We start from the raw sequence: 18620 nt of genomic DNA, 5'->3' as shown, positions 1-18620 counted from the left end.
TTGTGATCTGCAAAAGGGTCGGACTATTGCAATATTATTGTAAAGGGAAATGTCATCATTTACAGTAATGTACAAAAGTGTTGACTCATTGGCTTCAAAAACGGAAACATGTGCAATGATTTATTGAAACATGTACAAAAAATACATGGAAATATAGTATATGAGGCAATAACAGAGTTTGTATAATTCTAATGAATTTCACAGTCAGTATGAAATCATGCTTATTATTCAGCATAACCCATCAACCATCTGAGGCAAGCTTTCTTGTAAAGTTTTAATGTAGTCTTCAGGAATAGTTTTCTAGGCTTCTTGAACGATATTCCAAAGCTCTCTGGATGTTGGCCTCTTTTTACTTCAATCTCAGTCACACGCTCTGGTGCAAGGTTCCAGTTTCTAATCTGCAAAATGTTCATGCAAGGAGGCTCTCAAGTGAGTTTATCTCATATGACGTTTGTTTAGGTTGGATTTTGCTCATATTCAATATTTATAGTTATCCTTTTCAGTTGTTTTCCTGTCCCATGTTGCCTGTGTTTAGTCTGTTTTTCTACCGTGTTTAGGCAGTCTGGTCTTTATGTTTGTTTACCTTTTGTCTATGTCAGATTTGTGTCTCGGCCTCTTATCCCGTGTGCATTGTGTTCACTTTTGCTTCCCTTGTTTCATATGTCAAATTCAGTTCACTGTGTTCCCTGCTGTTTTCTAATTACCTTGTGTGTATTTAAGGCCTCAGTTTTCATCAGTTCTTTGTTGCATTCTCCCCATAGGTTATAGTTCTAGTGTTCTATAGTTTGTTTTTGTGTTTTTATAAGTTTTATAAGCGGCCTTTGGAGTTTACTCTTTGCCTCTGGAGTCCTGCATATTACCTGCCTGTAGTGATAGTGTGACGAAGCCCCATGAATGTGTCCAATCTTTCCAGACAATTGCTTTGCCAAAAAGCAGCTGTTCAGCAGCTCCAGCAATTGAACCGCTCTATATGGTCCTGCATAATTTAATACACATACATGCACACACAGACTTCGTTTGGACACACCCCCTTTGGGCTTCAGTGTCAGATGTAACATCACTACCTACCTGCCACACAGCATCATTGAGACTGTATGTTGTACATCATCAGGCAGCTCTATCACAACCAGAACACCAGCCCATCAGTAGTTTGCTTTGTTTTCAAACAGACAACAGTCTAAGTGAACTCCATACGTCACTACAAACCACGTGCCAATGTTCAGTCCACTCACTGGTCAGATGTGTCTGGGACAGGAGCAACTGAAGTAAATACAGGAAGAAGTGCAGTTTTCTGGACTACTGAAGAACATGGAGAACTTACATTCATTCCACGGATATTTGCTAGCCTGTACAGACCCTTGCACATCTATAGTAACTTGCCACATCCCAGAATTCAAAGCATATGGTGGAGATATCATCTGAATTTCAGGAGCGGGACCACTCCTCCTTCACGCCCCCTCTGGCCTCAGCCTATAAAAGCTCCCAATATCCAATACCCGCTGTTCTCATTTTCATGCTCCACCCTACCCCCCCTTTTTTCTTTCCTCTCTTCTCCTCTCCTCTCTTCCTTTCCTCCCTTTATTTCTCGTTAGTACAGGGGGTTCTGCCCGGCCCGAGAGCCGTCACCAGTCCCCTTCAATGCCTTCCCCAAACCGCAGCACTAATCACACTTCCTCATCCCTCATTGCTCATTGTTACCAAGGGAGTGGTCCCTGCGAGTGAAATGTTTTCTAGTTCAAACTTATAATGTACACCTGGTAGTTAAGTCGAGGTTAGATCACGCTTAGATCATAAACAAAGCACTCTGGAGTTTTATGGAACTGTACAGTGTCTACACCATAGTGCAATTATTATGTTCACACTTGCACAATTGCTCTGTGCAAAGGGGGGAAACAAACCAGTTTGACTTAAACAGACTAAACACTGCAGATGTGATAACATCTTTAGTTAAACTGCAGGTATGTCTTAAAGACATAAAGACCTGCATGACCTCTAATTTTCTGCTTTTAAATTCAGATAAAACTGAGGTTATTGTATTCGGCCCTGGTATCCAACGAGATTCTTACTCTGCATGGCATTACCTTGGCCTCCAGTAACACTGAGGTATGTTGGAGTCCTTTTTGACCAGGATATCTCCTTCAATGTGCACATGAAACAAATATGGAGGACTGCTTTCTTTCATTTGCACAATATCTGTAAAATTACAAACATCCTGACTCAGAGTGATGCTAAATAATTAGTTTGTGCATTTCTTACTGGACTACTATAGTTCATTATTATCAGGCTGTCCTAAAAACTCCTTGAAAAGCCTTCCGTAGATCCAAAATACTGCAGCAGTTTTACTAACAGAAACCAGAAAGTGAATGCATATTTCTCCCATACTGGCTTCTCTTCACTGGTTCCCACCAGTCTATATTTAATCATTAATCATCATTATTCTCTGTATGTCTTCCACAGTCTGTTTTTCTCCCATCACCTCCAACCATTTGCAGCACATGGCCCCTCCCTGAGCCTGGTTCGTCAGAGGTTTCTTTCCACTAAAAGAGAGTTTTTCCTTCCCACTGTTGCCAAATCCTTGCTTAGATGGGGTCATTTGATTGTTGTGGTTTCTCTCAAATATTGAAGGGTCTTTACCTTAAAATATAAAGGGCTTTGAGGGACTTGTTGTATTTTGGTGCCTTGTATGAATAACATTGAATGGAATTGAAAATGAACATAGATGCACAAAACATTTCTCATTTTTATTGTAAATGTCATAATGAATTCTGTTTAATGCTTTAAAATGGTACGTTTTCCTGTTTCTAACAGCATATTCTTTTTTCTTTATTTAGTAAGAATACAGGCAATGTACAGTTTTCAAGAAACTATATGAACAGTGATGCTGGCTTCAGAGCCGATGGTAGTGTGTATATTGTTTATAAACCAGAAAAAAAGAAGCACATCAGCAACAAATAACAAGTGGAAAGCATCTGTGTTAAAAAATATCCGGGACATGAAATGGAGAAAGTTACAGCCTTTTGATTTAAAAGTGTTGATTTCATCAAGTAATCAAGAAGAGTGCATTTACTCAAGACTGATAGACATGAAACAACCGTTAAGTTAAAAAAAAAACAACAATTTTTCTGATATTTTACATTATCATTAAAAAAACTGCATCTCTATTTACTCTGATTATCTTTGTGTATTACTAAAATTAGTTTGACTACCATGAACTAGTGTGTCAAATTTCAAGAACTTCTGCTGTTAGGCCTGAACACTGGTCAAATATGACTTATTTGGCAGATTGTGACTGAAGTAATAGAATGTAGAGTTTTATCTCATCAATATGAATCTGACAACAGCTTTGACCTGAACCACAGGAACATTTTGGTGACACTAGTTCTTTGAAATCTCGAGATTGATTTAATTCTTATACATCACATCCATTTTTCTATTCCAATCATAGTATGAATTTACCCGTATATGTAATCAAACTTTACTAATCTCCAACTTGAATCGTGAAACATTTGCAAACACTGATATATAACATTTCTAAAACTCGTTTCTTGTACTTTTTGTGGACATGTTGCTTCTGCTGTTTTGACTAACAGAAATGTGTCTCTTTAACTTTGGGAAGTGTTTCACCAGGAGCTGCCTGAAATAGTTCTGGAATTTCTTCCCAACAAACGTGTAGAAGACGGGACTGATGCAAAAGTAAATGTTGGCAATGTAACGAGTGATTTGAAGCGCATAGGCCTGTTTCTGTTCTTCCTCGCAGCTTGTTGGTTCATCATACATCAGTACAATATTATAAGGGGTCCAACACATGAAAAACAACAGCACAATGATGAATATCAGCCGGACTGTCTTGAACCTTGTTACAATCTTGGACGACACAACCGTGATTGTGATTCTTGCATAGCAATAGACAATTACAACCAATGGGAAGATAAAGAAAAGGAAAAGCTGAATGTAAAACCCAGATAATCTCAAGGCATCCACATCAATATTTGGAATGTAACCAGGATATTCTTGACACAGAGTTTTGTTATCAATATTAGACGTAAAAATTTTATGGAGAATCATTGGTCTGACACATGCCAAACCACTGACCGCCCACACCACAGCGCAGGAGAATACTGCATAACTTCGATTCCTCACTTGTAACAGACCCACCGAGTACACAACTGCAAGGTGTCGGTCAAAGGTAAGAAGAGCTAGGAAGAGGACAGAGCTATATAACCCTAGATAGTAGACACTGCCAACAATCTTGCACATAGCGGTGCCAAAGATCCAGTTGGAGAGTTGCATGTAGACTGCCATGAATGGAAGACTACTCGCAAAGATCAGGGAGGACACCACCAGGTTCAACAGGAAGATGTTGGTCACAGTGGTCAGCTGTTCAAACCTAAAAGGGAGTCAACATGAAAAGTTATTATATGTGTAAAATGACTCATAAGTAAAGCATTATAAAACAGCTGTAATTCTCTCTGAGCTCAGGCAGTTTACAGGCAACTGGGATCTGTGGATTGTTTGGTGATACGTCTTTAGAATCAACCTTTTTCTGGAGGTGATCATACCCGTAGAATCTGAGTAAAGGTGTATTTTTGGAGGCCGCAAAGAAATTCAGTAGGAACTTCATGAGGGGAGCATAGAATTAGAGCAGAAAAAGACGATATTTCTAGATTCTCGACTTGATGGAAAATAAGTACGGTCGACTTCCACAAAGTTGTAGTTCAGAGTTCACAGCATTATTACATTATTATACACACATCATTATGTACTATTCAACTATAAGAGCAAAGGCTCAAACTCAGAAACCTTTTGGTGTAGGTGTGGTCTCTCTCTCTCTCTCTCTCTCTCTCTCTCTCTCTACATATATGTCTGTGTGTGTGTGTGTGTGTGTGTGTGTGTGTGTGTGTGTGTGTGTGTGTGTGTGTGTGTGTGTGTGTTGGGGGGGGGGGTCATTTTTTGAAAAAGCTCTGTGGAGCAGACCGACATTCGAGGGTTTCTTTGGCATGAGAACATTGTCATTCTTTTTAAAAGCACCTTATTCGTATTTGTAGTCCACAGGAACACATGAATCTATGTTTTTCCACTTTTTCCAATAAGTTTCGAAAATGTTGGAGCTTGGTGTCCTGTAGTGCTGACCAATGTGTGTAATGTTAGTTTAACACAAAGAAAATTCAGGGGTGAAAATAACATTTCTAGCTTTTGAAAATGTTTGATAATAAGAGAGAGTACCGCACCAGCAGCTTTTTGTGGTGAAAAGCAGTTTTGCATCCTGTGCAGAATGTCTAGACAGCCAGTGTTATTTGTTAGTTGAAGGAAAGTCTAAGAGTAAAATATTACTTTTCCTAATTTTTCTTTGCATTTGTCCAGATCCAGGCTGTAATCAAAACTAAGAGAATTGGTGTTAATATGAACCCTACTGCCCTAGAAACGGGAAATATATTTATCTTGAGGTCCAATAGTTAACAGGACGGTAGATTGAGTAGATTGTACCTCAAGGACAGAAATGGATCTTTACTCCACCATGCATACCAGCCCTTCTTTGTGATTTTATGGAGATTACCACTTCGTGGCTAAGTTGCTGTCAATTCGAATTGCTTCTGCTTTGTTACAACACCACTAACAACTGACAGTGGCATCATTACTAGCAAGCAAATGTCATTACTTGGACCTTGTTGAACAGCTGGCATCTTATCATTGTACCATGTCTATCCCAGCTACCATAGGGTAGCATGTCTTTAGACCATGGCAGGAATCTGGAGCTGGAGTGAGCTGGAGTGCACACACATGCAGAACATGCATGTTCTGTTGCTCTTGCTTTGATCCAGAGGCAACACTGTTCCGCACAGACCCTCTGGGTGTGAGGCAGTTGTTTTAACCACTGACTCCTGCTGCCCCAGGAGTCTATTGTACCTTGACCATTAACCCTTTTATGTAAACTTTCTATCAAAGGAACCTCATTGTCTCAGTCTTTGAATATAGCAGATGGCGGGAATTATGCCACTGCAACATATTTTAGGGACTGCCTGACAGTAAATATATGGGAAAAGAGATTAAATTATAGCTAACCATTGGAAACAACCCACCGTTAATAGATAAAGAAAAAATTGTCAACTCAACAGTGTGCTGAAGAAGCAGTTAGAAACCAAAGAAGCCTGAGAGAAACGCAACATGGGTCTGGGGCTCTTGCTCTTTTCGATCCAGCACTCAAGCAGATTTTGTTGAATTGCTCCCTGACATTGCTTATTGTGTTTTCTGTGAACACCAAAAACATCTTTAGATTGCCTGCTCACAAAGGTAGAACTGGAAAAAAGACGTCTGGTAGACAGTGGCTTTTCAGAGCATCTTCTTTCCAGCCCCTGAGGTATTCTGTCACTGTCTTCCACTGTCTGTGGAAGTAGTATGGCTTCATCATGTTACCCTGGTCGTTGTATTTCTGACAACCGCATGACATTTTGTGTCAAATCCACCTCTGCTCCAAAGGGTCTAAAAGCCTGTCATGCTCCTCGCTTTTGTTGCATACTTCGTCCATTTTTCAGGGAAAAATGTCCGAGTGGAATTCTTTTGGAGTATATAAAGATTAATATAAATTGCTACCATATTTTTATTTATATTTTTGTCTGTTTTATGTCCTTTCACCTTTTATTATGCACTTATGACCTTTTACAGTCTAGTATAACATTATATTGGTGCTTCATAAAAAATTTAAATTAATTATCAAGAATCATGACGGCTGAAAAAGTTTTCATTCAGTTCACTGTGTAGTTGTTTATAGTGAAAGAAACTGAAATGCAATGTTTAAATTCTTTGGTTTTTTTTATATTATAGTTTTATCTTTCATTTAAAGTTCCCATTGTAAGCTAAACAAAAGTGAAATCCCTTTGTTTCAGAAGTCTGAAAAGTAGTTTTTCGTTTGTTTGTTTTTTAAATGTCCTGTTTTCCAAAGCACCTCAGTCTCCTTTCCAGTACCCTGGTTTAAACCTACCCATGGAGACTGAGAAATGGTATCCCCCCTATTAGATCACACTCTTCAATTACCAATTATCAAGATGATCACCCATTGTATGTATAAAAATATCAAATTATATCCAAATTATATCAATCCCGGTAGCCAAGTTTATATAGGTTCTCCTCGTGTATCGTGTGGAGTATGTGATGATGGGAATTAGGTGAATTATGTGGGATCAATAAGATGTTGAGCAGGGGTAGGAATTAATAAGTATGTTCATACTTCTTCCTACTCCTTTTCAGACCAAACATTGTTACATTATGTCAGACGATTTTGTTTTATTTCATTATATATTTTTTGTTTATCTGAACACATACGTGTGTGTGTGTGTATATCTACATATATATTCGTATCTGTAAATGAAAATATATGTAGTGTGTATATATTGTTTTTTGTTTTATATGTCTGAAACAAATAAAGATACAATACAATACAATACAAATACCCCTTCTTAAAAAAGGACATAATCCCAACTTCCATGCAACATTACAGAGGGATCTCAGCCAAAATAGTCAGACAACATCCAGAACCGCGAGAAACTCAGCATGGCTTTCATTCACCCCATTGGTCCTGCCACCAAGGAGCTGTTTAACCGCTTCAGTGACCTCACTCCCAGTCTAGCCAGTTTGTCTCAATCACACTAGCTCGGATTCCTTTCCCATGAGAGGTGTGATGCTCTGGGTCCCAAAAGTTAGTTTCAAACCTTATGCACACAACTGCAGCTCAACTCTCATAGTACCACACCCCTAAAACACCTCCTGGGAGTGATGGGCTGGCACGAGGGGAAAAATGTAGGTCATATGGCTCAGTACTGCAATATCAATTCCTCCGATATTGGATATTTATATTCTAGAGTTGATTATCATATTAAAATATTTATATTTTCATAATTTGGGGTAAATTTGTAGTTGATCATAAAAAAGAACACAGTGGAAAATAACTATATTATTGGGATTGTCTAAATGATTAATAGGTACCATTTCTTCTTCCTCCTGTCATAGCAATACACGAAACATGCGAAACACGGCTGTATAAATGCCTCAGGCTCACGTGTGCTCACTCATTCAGTGGACGATCGACGATCATCGTCCACTGAATAAAGAGGACGAGAGGGACACGTGCTGCTAAAGAGAGATAGCCAGCGCTCATGGAGTCCTTTGGTGCTGCAGGCAGGCTCTATCCAGGTACAGAGGGAGAAAATGTTGAACTCTTGGCGACATGTAGCACTACTGCTGAATTTCGGAAATTGGAATTACGTCTAGGCTTAGGCTTTTTGTTTAAACTTCCCTTCATCCTTAAAACCCATTTGTTCAAATTAGTAAATATGTTATTAAAATAAATGCTACAATAAATAGCTGTATGAGTTTAGCTTGAAGTAATATGTATGACCCTGAGATCACCTCGCATCAACTCAGTTGGCCTAGATTTAGCCAGGTAAGATTGTAGAGTAGAACATTTAATAAATGCTAGGTATCATTACAAAGTACAGAGCAGTTGCAGTAAAACAGCCAATGTAGGCTTTAAAAAAATAAAACTTCAACTCAGAAATATGTCATACATAGATAAAAACACATATCTTTAAATTTATTCTAAATTGTATTAATATTTTCAATCAGTCACATTTTTTGAGTGATTCTAAATTCAGTGTTTTTTAAACCTGTATGATAATTCTTCATAATTAATCATTATGAAAGGTATGATTTTTAATACAGTACTTTTTACTTAGTCAAGTCAGATGGCTTTATTGTCATTATAACTATGTGCAGTGGTTCAGTACACAGTGAAGCAAGACAGCGTTCCTCCAAGACCATGGTGCTGCAAGCTACAAGTTTTTCACAAAAAAAATGCACAAAAAAACAGTGCAATGCCAGAGGTACAGAACGATACAGACACAAGACAGTGCAACAGAAATGTGCAAAAGACTGAGCAGTGTGCAAAGAGTAACTTGATGTGCGTGGTTGTGCGCGTGTGTATGACATTGTGCAAATAAGTGCTTGGTAGTGACGTATATAATATCCCGAATAGCAAAATTAGTATGGCCCAGATCTGGCCCACACAATGTGCTTGAAGATGGCCCACAAACCACAAAAAATGATGGCCCTTTGGTGGCCCAGATCTGCCAGAGGTGGCCCACACATGGGCCAGCACAAGGCCAGTTGCAGACACACTGGTGGTCCTGTGCTGGCCCACGTGTGGATTACCTCTGTGTAGACTGACTGGTGCCATGACACCAGTCAGTCCGAAGTGCCAGCTTGATGCCAGATCCGGGCCAGAACTGTTTTCTATGAGCCTGGGCCACATAAACCAAACCACAATCAGGTCAGATGTGGCATGGCATCACATAAACAGTGCCATCTACGCCAGGCCTGGGATGTGTGTGATGTGTGTGTGTGTCAGTCCAGTCACTGAATGTTCAGGAGTCTGATGGTTTGGGGGGAGAAACTGTGTCTCAGTCTTGCAGTGAGGGCCCAAACGCTCTGGTACCTCTTGCCAGAAGGCAGCAGGGTGAAGAGTGTGTGTGAGGGGTGTGTGATGTCCTCCACAACGCTGGTGGCTTTGTGGATGCAGCGGGTGCAATAAGTGTCTGATTTTCCAAACGTGGTATAGCCAAAACAAATATAGATCATAGTCATCTGCTCTTGTAGTATGAGGAAGTTGTGTATAAGAATAGTTCACCCTTATTTGTATTTATTTATTGGATTAGATAATAATTTTGGTGAGATGCAGTGTAAAATGTCTGGAGGGTCAAACAGTAAAGTTTGACTGTCCAGTTTGACAGACTTTGAGAGACTTGTTATGTTTTTTTAAGCAGTGATGTACATAAATCCACCCACAAGGTGAATTATGCAGTGATAAAAAAAGAGTTGGATGACGTTTGTCTGGACTGTGAGACACGTAAGCTGCTTTTCTCTTGTATCTCTTACAAAATAGCTGCTTGAAGTTTTTTACCAGAAGTGACAGATATTGCCAAATCAGTGAACACTAACAGGTTAGTCATGTTAGCTATGCACTCCTCTTTAATTGCCAGTTAAAGTTTGTGAAACTTAGGATTGTTGTATATCATAGAAACATGTAGAAAAGAAGAAGAAGAAGTGAGTGAAAACTTTTGACCACAACTGTAGGAATTTGAGCCTAAACTAATATTGAAAGTTAGTGTAAATAACAGCTTATCTGAATACATATAATCAAGCAAGTTAAATCAGTACGAAGTTTTGTTGGACAACTCACCGGTAGATGATGATGAGGACTATGCCATTGACAGTGAGATTGAAGACAAACATGAAGTAGGACAGGATGGACAGTTGAGCTCCCAAAATATTGTCACTGACCCTCATGCATGGTTCAGCTAAAAGCCCAGTGCTGTCATAATATTCATATGTTGGAGTTTCCATCTTCTTCTCAAATGTTAACAGAGAAATCTCTCTGTCAAATGCTTGAAGAAAAGTCTGTCACAAATAGAAACCCAACTATGGTGCAGTGTGCTTTGTGGCTCAGCTGCAGAAGTAGGGGTGGAGCAGTTGGTTTGGGGTGTGGTATCAGGGGAGGCTGATTCACACAGCTGACTTCCATCATCTGACCATGTCTCCCCATTTGAGTATGTTACAACTGTTCATGGCATGAAGCAGGGGGAGGGCAGCTGCTGCAAAGACAGTTTGAAAATAAAAACAGTCAACCTACAACGCTGTGCGCGTGGGTCCTTTATTTTGTCGCAGTGGTGCCGAAACCCAAGCTGCAGGCCGGGTACAGCACAGTAGAGAAAGAGTGCCCGGCCATCCCCCTGGTTAGGGTTAACTCAACCTACAACACTGTGTGTGTGGGTTCTGTATCATGTCAGACCAACTATTAACAAATCATTAGAAGGACAAACATTTTTTTATTACTTGTGTATGACAGGAGGAAGACTTACAAGAAGAATACAACAAGAAGCCTGAGGAATCTAAACAGATGTGAGAATCATACTACTGATCTTAATGATCTTATCTGTCTTTGCCCTCTGCTCGTCTGACAGAGGAGAGGACTTGCTTGACTCAGTGTGTTCAAGTCACTCTATCATAAATCCTCAAAGATAGAGGAAGTATCACAAGTGTGTGTGTGTGTGTGTGTGTGTGTGTGTGTGTGTGTGTGTGTGGTCAGCACATTCTCGGACCAGGGCTCCTCCCTGAACAGAGGCAACTTCTGTGTGCATGATATTATAACCACTTATCTTAGTAAGAGAAATCAAACATTTGCAATCCAAAAGACAAAATGATCAAGCAACCGGAAGTTGCCTGGAGGAGGTTGTCAAGTTGAGTACAGAACACACCCCATGAGTAAATAGACATTCATTGACACTTGGCCAGTTGATTTTTTATATGTAAATCCAATAACCTACACGTGCAGGTATGAGCCAAGTGCACAAAGCATCATAAAGACAAAAGTAAATCTGCTTTTGAGCACTGTAGGAGATTCATTCTCCTGCACACAGCTCTGCTTTTGAAACAAAATTCTGCTTAAATCAATCAGACTTTTGACAGTGCGAAGCCAAAAGGGAGAAGGTCGCATTGAACACACTACAGCATGACACCACCTCACTGATTGGCAGGTTCAGTTTACTGTGTTACTCTAAGATGCATCAGGGCAGCACCATATTTGTTTACACTTATTTAAACTTTCCTAAATAATTTGATTTTTTGATGTGTAGCAGTGGAATTACTGACAATTTAGTTCTTATATGGATTTTCCATAAAAAAAATTTTAACATGATTTTGTAAAATATGAACAAATAGACATAAAACATGTTTCTGTCAGATGTCACTCAGTAGATGGCTGCAGGGCACCTCACTGTGGGTTCATGTCTAGTATAAGTTACTGTTAGGTTTGTACAGCTAACCAGTTGATTAACTTTATTTAGATGTGTGACACCTAAACACGAGACTGCGTTTAGCATTTGCATCTCACTGTGGAGCCTGAATCTTAGCATGTGTTCAGGGTGTGTACAGAAGAGTATGTAGACATGTGTTAAACTGTAAGAAGTTGACAGGAATGATTAATGCGGAGGAAAGTGTAGTGTAGTGTCCTTATTTATGCTAATTTCAAACCACCTTTGTTCAAATTCAAATTCAAATTCAAATTCAAATTTTATTTGTCACGTACACAGTCATACACAGTACGATATGTAGTGAAATGCTTGGACAACTGCTCGTGACCTAAAGAAAACAAAAAAGGAAAAGGCTATGAATAAGATAGGAAATAAATATGAAAAATTAAAAAGGGTAAATTTAACTAGGAAGGAATAAAATATAAATTAAGGTTAAAAATGAAATAACTGTACAACACAAATTAGAATGAAGGGTAAATTTAACTGGGAAGAATAAGATAAAGATAAATATATAAATTAAAGTTGAAAATAAAATAACTGTACAACAAAATACACAATACACAATATAGAACTATATAAGAATGTATGAAGAAATCTAAATATAAATAAATATATACACAATAACAGCAGCTGTACAAGTATTAACCGGAAATGAAGAATATAGTGACCAGTGTTGTGCAAAACCAAAGTCCAGAAAGTCCAGTGTGTGTGTAAGAACCATATGTGTGGGTCAGTACTGTGTGGTGGTGTGATTGAGAGACCGTATCGCCTGCGGGAAGAAGCTCCTCCTCAGTCTCTCTGTGTTGGTCTTCAGGGAGCGGAGCAAAACAAACTCTTTTGTTTGTAACAACTTCTACAAAAATATTAAATCTTTTCCAGTGACATTTGCCCTATTGGTAGTTTTTTCAGCAGACCAAAGCAGCGGATAAGAAAAGCATGACCACTATGAGGAAAAATAAAGAAAATTGCACCATTGTTCCTTTAGCCTAGTGTGTATTTTCTGTGTGATGCAAAATACAGAGGTGAGTGCTTTCTGACTCACCGTAAGTCCAGGAACTCCTTGAACTACTGATTAGTGTACAACGATTTAAGATGTTTGTTTTTTCATATATTCTCCATTTGTATTTCTTCACTCTATGTTTTTCTACAACTCACCCAGGTACTGGGTTAGACTGGAACTCATTATTGTTAACATCAGTTAATTAATTCTGTGATGCAGTTAAACAGGTCATAAACAATAATAAATGCAGTTGAAATACAGGCATTTTTTGTCCTTTGTCAAATGTAGGAAACTTGTACTAATATGCTGTGAAGTCCACATAAATACCATTAATAGAGTTATCAGAATCTGAATACGTTATTAATCCCTGAGGAAATTATGTGGTCACAGTTTGCTCCAAGGACATAAGAACAGTGACTGATGGGAGTGCAGAATCGAATGGCCCTTGACATGTTGTTGGCGGAGAAAAGGGGGCGTCTGTGCTATGTTCGGAGACATGTGCTGCACCTTTATCCCCAAAGATAATTCTGCCCCAGATGGCTCAGTAACCCGAGCTCTGGAGGGCCTGGAAATTTGTCTAAAACGATGCATGAGCACTCGGGTATCGGAAACCCAGTGGAGTCCTGGGTGGCATCCGTGTTTGGACGGTAGAAAGGTTTGGCTATGTCAGCAATGGTTTCATTCGCTACACTTTTAGGGATACTGGTCACCTGTGGTTGTTGTGTCATTCCCTGTGTCAACGGATTGTTGGTAAAAATGATGGCTAGGGTTGCGGACCCTGGACGGGTGGATTCAATCTACCTGAGGAACTTAGATGCCATAGAATGGGCCGAGGAGTGATACAACACGAGGTGTGGTGACATTCCTTTTGGAATGTCAAAGGAGGGAATGTGGAGATCCAGAAATTCTTTTATTGCTGCCATATAATCTGCATCATTATAATTGCATTAATAACATTCTTTACAGCATTATTCCAACCATCCATCCTCATTATTTCATCTAATAATATTTCTCACAGTATTGATATTGGATTAAAGTTGTTGATTGAAGATGTCCATTTGAGGATCCTTCCATTATGTTAACTTTTATTACAAGTACGGTTGGAAGTATTTTATACACATTGCATATCTGTGCTTATTTTGAGTTGATGTTCGGTTCATTAAGGGTCTTAGGCTTCACTGGCGTGACTGTCCAGGTGATACATGCTGAGGGAAACTAGAACATAGAAGGATAACTGCAATGCATGCTTACAGTACATATAATACATATAATCTAGGAATAGGCCTGAGCAGAGGCCCAAATGTTTCCAGCTTCTTGTTGCAAACCTGTTGCATTTTATTCTACTTGGTAACAGATGAGCAGAGTCAAGAATTAGCCTCAGAGACCCTGAGGGCTTAAGATTATTACCTTGTATGTCTGTTTATAGCTATTAAAGATGTACAAGATGTACGATTAACTGTGACTAATGTCTGGAACCTATTTTAATCTGTCATTGACGCCATGGGGGGGGGGGGGCGTGTACCCCACTGCTTTATAAGTGTCCACAACATGTATTTTGGTCAGAAGACATGTGTTGATGTTTTCTCTGGGCTGTTAATAAACTCATCGTTTGATTGCACTTTTCTGGGGCAGTGCATTTGTTGCAGCATATAATGTGTTTTTCTGGATACACTGTGCTTTTTCAGCATTCAAAGATTGATGACACCGTGTCAGAGCTGGCTATGAATTTCAGAAGGATCAGGCCTTAACTTAACAGAAAAGTTATCAATAGTTCTTTTCTTATTACAGCTACATCCACTTCTCTCAGGCCTAGGCTGCTCACTAGGGCTGGGCATCATCACTAATTTCTATAATCCATTCGATTCCGGTTCTCAAAGTCCTGATTTGATTCAATTTAGCCTCAGACAGTCAGAAATATTATAATTCTGATCATTTATCAGTACTGATACACATGAGACTTCTTCAGAATTGTGAAAATCACAGCAGATGCCTTCGTGTGAAAGTAACTGAGAATAAAACACAGAAAAACATGAAGGAGACTTTCCTGGTCTGGCTTTTTATAGCAGATAACCTTAAAAATATTCTGCAATTTTGCATAATTTTAAGAAGTTTAAATTTCTTCAGTATTGAACAGCAGAAATTAGGCTTTCTTGTCCGAGGTCATTTAAGTGAAAAAAGAAAAAGACAGTGCTGTAAACAATGGTAGACTGGTGGGTAATAAACGAATGAATAATGCAGAAAACAGATTTGAGACGGGAAACTGTTCTTGAAGTACAGAGAGAGAGCTGTGCAGGAACGGTGATTTTTATCGTGGTGGAAGCAAAACAACAAAACTCATGACAACATTGATCAAATGTGAAGTGCAGTTTGCTGCTTCTTTTGCTGCTTCTTTTGCTGCTTCTTTTGCTGCTTCTTTTGCTGCTTCTTTTGCCGCTTCTTTTGCTGTTGGCTCTGTGAATTTTGGTTGGAGAGAGACAAAACCTGCAGCTCAGAATCAGCGCAAAAAGACGTAAACACAGAGCGGACCGGACGCATCAGAATCGCTGAGCTCCGACCGTGTATGGGCCGTCGGGTGAGAAAGCCGAGAAAGACAAAGCTGATTCTGATGCGTCGGGTCGCTCTGTGTTTACGTCTTTGTGTGGAATCCGTTAATGAATTGATATCACTTTATTCAAGCTACTCACCTCTTTCTTCCACCTGCACTTTCAACTGGACCACGGCCAATCAGAGAGGTCCCACCCCTGACTATCTCTGATTGGTTTAGTCCACGATAGGGGCAAAATGTGTGTCTGTTGTTGACCACACGGAGAGTTGCAGAGATTTTTTTTTTGTTACCCGAACAGTTGGTCGCACAGGTGCGACCAAATATGTCCAAAAACCTCTCATGTTCAGCTGGGTTTTTTTTGTAAAAAGATAACAATGTTAGCCTTTTCTGCAGCTATGGGGCATATATGGTATCACTCTTAGCTGGAAGCAGTGCTTAATCAATGGAAAAAACACAAACTTTGTCCAAAAACCTCTCATGTTCAGCTGTTTTTTTGTAAAAAGGAAGCAATGTTAGCCTTTTCTGCAGCTATGGGGCATATATGGTATCACTCTAGGCTGGAAGCAGTGCTTAAACAATGGAAAAAACACAAACTTTGTCCAAAAACCTCTCATGTTTAACTGTTTCCCTCTTTTTCTTTGGTCATTTTAGCCTTTTTGGCCAGGGTGAAGGGAGTATCTGCCATCAAACAAGAAGACAGCCGCATGTAGCTATGATGATGTTTGCTAGTTCACCTTACATGCATTAATGTAATAACGTGGTTAGCCTACTCAACGTAAATTACACACGAACAACATTAAGCTACTCACGCAGAGAAGAACGGCTGCTGCTGCATCATCATCCTCATCATTTCTGCTACACTGGCAGGGCTAGGGGCCAGGACTCTCCTCTTCGGGTTTTTGGGGGATGTTGCTAACTCCGGGTCCGATAACAGGCACCACACCCGCAGTAGATGTGCTCGATGTGAGTTCTCGCAGCAAGCTATCAAATATGGTGCATTTATCGGCTGTTAAAAAAATGCTACACGTCGCCAGGTGTTTCATCAGATTCGAGGTGCTACCTCCTTTGCACAGTATCAGCTTAAAGCACTTGTTGCAGGCTGCTGAGTTTGCATCTTTTGCTGTGAAGTACAGCCAGACTATTGACTGCTTCGCCTTGGGCATTTTTAATCTGTAGCTCTGCTCTAAAGGAACATACGTACCTGGGTCCGCCTACTACACTTGCAAAGGTAAAATGATTGGCTAGAATTCAAAGTGTGTGACATCTCAGGGGGAAAAAAGCACCGAAATATGCGCTGCTTTTCGGTCTGGTTACTACCGTTTATGTCAGAACTGGTGCCATAATGGCACCAGATACCGGTACTCAGGAGAAGTGGTTCTTCCAGAGGTTTGTTCCTGTTAAAAGGGAGCCTTTGGCAGTCCAACAGTCTTGAAGGAGTTCCCTGAGATGCTGAGAAGTTGTTGGCCCTTTTGCCTTCACAATGCTGTCCATCACATCCCAAACCATCTCAATTTAGGTCAGGTGACAGTGGAGGTCAGGCCCTCTGGCACTCCATCACTCTCCATCTTGGTCAAATAGCCCTTACTAAATGCAACTAAATGCAAGCTGGATGGGATGGCATGTTACTGCAGGATGCTGTGGTAGCCATGCTGGTTCAGTGTGCCTTCAATTTGGAATAAATCCCCAACAGCACCAGCAAAGCCTGACTGCCTGACAACAAAACTGATGATGCCAACCTCATTAAGAAGGCAAGAATTCCACAAATGAACCCTGACATGCTCACCTGTGAGGTGAAAACCATTTCAGGTGTCTACATCATGAAACTCTTTAAGAAAATGCCAAGGTTTTGCAGCGCTGTCAACAAAACAATTATCTTTGCTACATAATTCCATATATTTTGCTTCATATATTTGAAGTAGTCAGTATGTATCTATAATGTAGAACGTGGTAAAAATAAAGAAAAACCATTAAATGAGAAGGTGTGTCCAAACTTTTGAATTGTGATATAAACATAAAAGTATGTAGTAACCATGGTTAACCCAGGCCTTTTCAATGAAAAAAATATTTAAATAGGCAAGCAATACATCATGTTATAATCTAATGCAGGGGTGTCAAACTCAATTGCACACTTTAGGTTGCAGGCCAAATAAGATAAACATTTATTGAAAACCCCAAAATTATTTTTTTAACTAGAAATATGAATAAAAACAGACATTTTTATTATTCCAGAAAAGGTTTAGAAAAAATAAACTTCAACTTTAAATATTTTGCTCTCCATAAAAATATATCCTGTCAAAATTATGCAAGTTAGAAATATGAACATGCTGCCAAAACCCCAGAAGAAATAAATGAAAATTGTGCTTTAAAGTAAATGCTAAAATAACTTCAAGATTTTGTTGCTATTATGCCATTTTATAAAAAATTAAATAAACTTAAAATATTTTGGTCTTCATAAAATATCTCCTGTCAAAATGATACAAATTCAAAACATGAACATGATGCAAAAAAAAAATCCCAAAAATATAAATAAAATTTCTGCTTTCTGCAAAAGTTAAAGTAACAACAAATCAAAATGTTCAGTTTTCTTTGCTTTTTGCCATTTTGTCAGACCTGGATGCTTGCCATCTTCTTATGGCAACAAGTTAATTTAATTCAATTCAATTTTATTTATATAGCGCCAAATCACAACATAAGTCACCTCAAGGCGCTTCATAGATACAGAGAAAAACCCAACAATCATATGACCCCCTATGAGCAAGCACTTTGGCAACAGTGGGAAGGAAAAACTCCCTTTTAACAGGAAGAAACCTCCGGCAGAACCAGGCTCAGGGAGGGGCGGGGCCATCTGCTGCAACCGGTTGGGGTGAGAGAAGGAAGACAGGATAAAAGACATGCTGTGGAAGAGAGACAGAGGTTAATAACAGATATGATTCAATGCAGAGAGGTCTGTTAACACATAGTGAGTGAGAAAGGTGACTGGAAAGGAAAAACTCAATGCATCATGGGAATCCCCCGGCAGCCTACGTCTATTGCAGCATAGCTAAGGGAGGATTCAGGGTCACCTGGTCCAGCCCTAACTATATGCTTTAGCAAAAAGGAAAGTTTGAAGCCTAATCTTGAAAGTAGAGATAGTGTCCGTCTCCTGAATCCAAACTGGAAGCTGGTTCCACAGAAGAGGGGCCTGAAAACTGGAGGCTCTGCCTCCCATTCTACTTTT

The 18620-nt window shown here is 39.5% G+C and overlaps 1 protein-coding gene across 1 annotated transcript; it reads right to left on the bottom strand.

Moving 5' to 3' along the window:
• Positions 1-3531: 3531 nt before the first annotated feature.
• LOC113029380 (C-C chemokine receptor type 3-like) lies at positions 3532-10431 on the bottom strand. Its single transcript, XM_026180219.1, has 2 exons — positions 10229-10431; positions 3532-4387 (listed from the first exon to the last, which is right to left on the bottom strand). The coding sequence occupies exons 1-2, from the start codon at positions 10390-10392 to the stop codon at positions 3532-3534; spliced, it is 1020 nt and encodes a 339-aa protein (XP_026036004.1). The 5' UTR covers positions 10393-10431.
• Positions 10432-18620: the final 8189 nt, after the last annotated feature.

The sequence above is a fragment of the Astatotilapia calliptera genome, chromosome 9 (genome assembly GCF_900246225.1).
Source record: "Astatotilapia calliptera chromosome 9, fAstCal1.2, whole genome shotgun sequence".
Lineage (NCBI taxonomy): Eukaryota > Metazoa > Chordata > Actinopteri > Cichliformes > Cichlidae > Astatotilapia > Astatotilapia calliptera.
Note: the sequence above shows the minus strand (reverse complement) of the source record. Positions and strands in the feature narration are given on the sequence as shown.

Excerpts from the sequence above, each read along its gene's own strand:
- LOC113029380 (XM_026180219.1), bottom strand. The coding sequence starts at position 10,392 with ATGGAAACTCCAACATATGAATATTATGACAGCACTGGGCTTTTAGCT. Across the intron at positions 4,388-10,228 it reads GTCCTCATCATCATCTACCG|GTTTGAACAGCTGACCACTG; the intron begins GTGAGTTGTCCA and ends ACTCCCTTTTAG.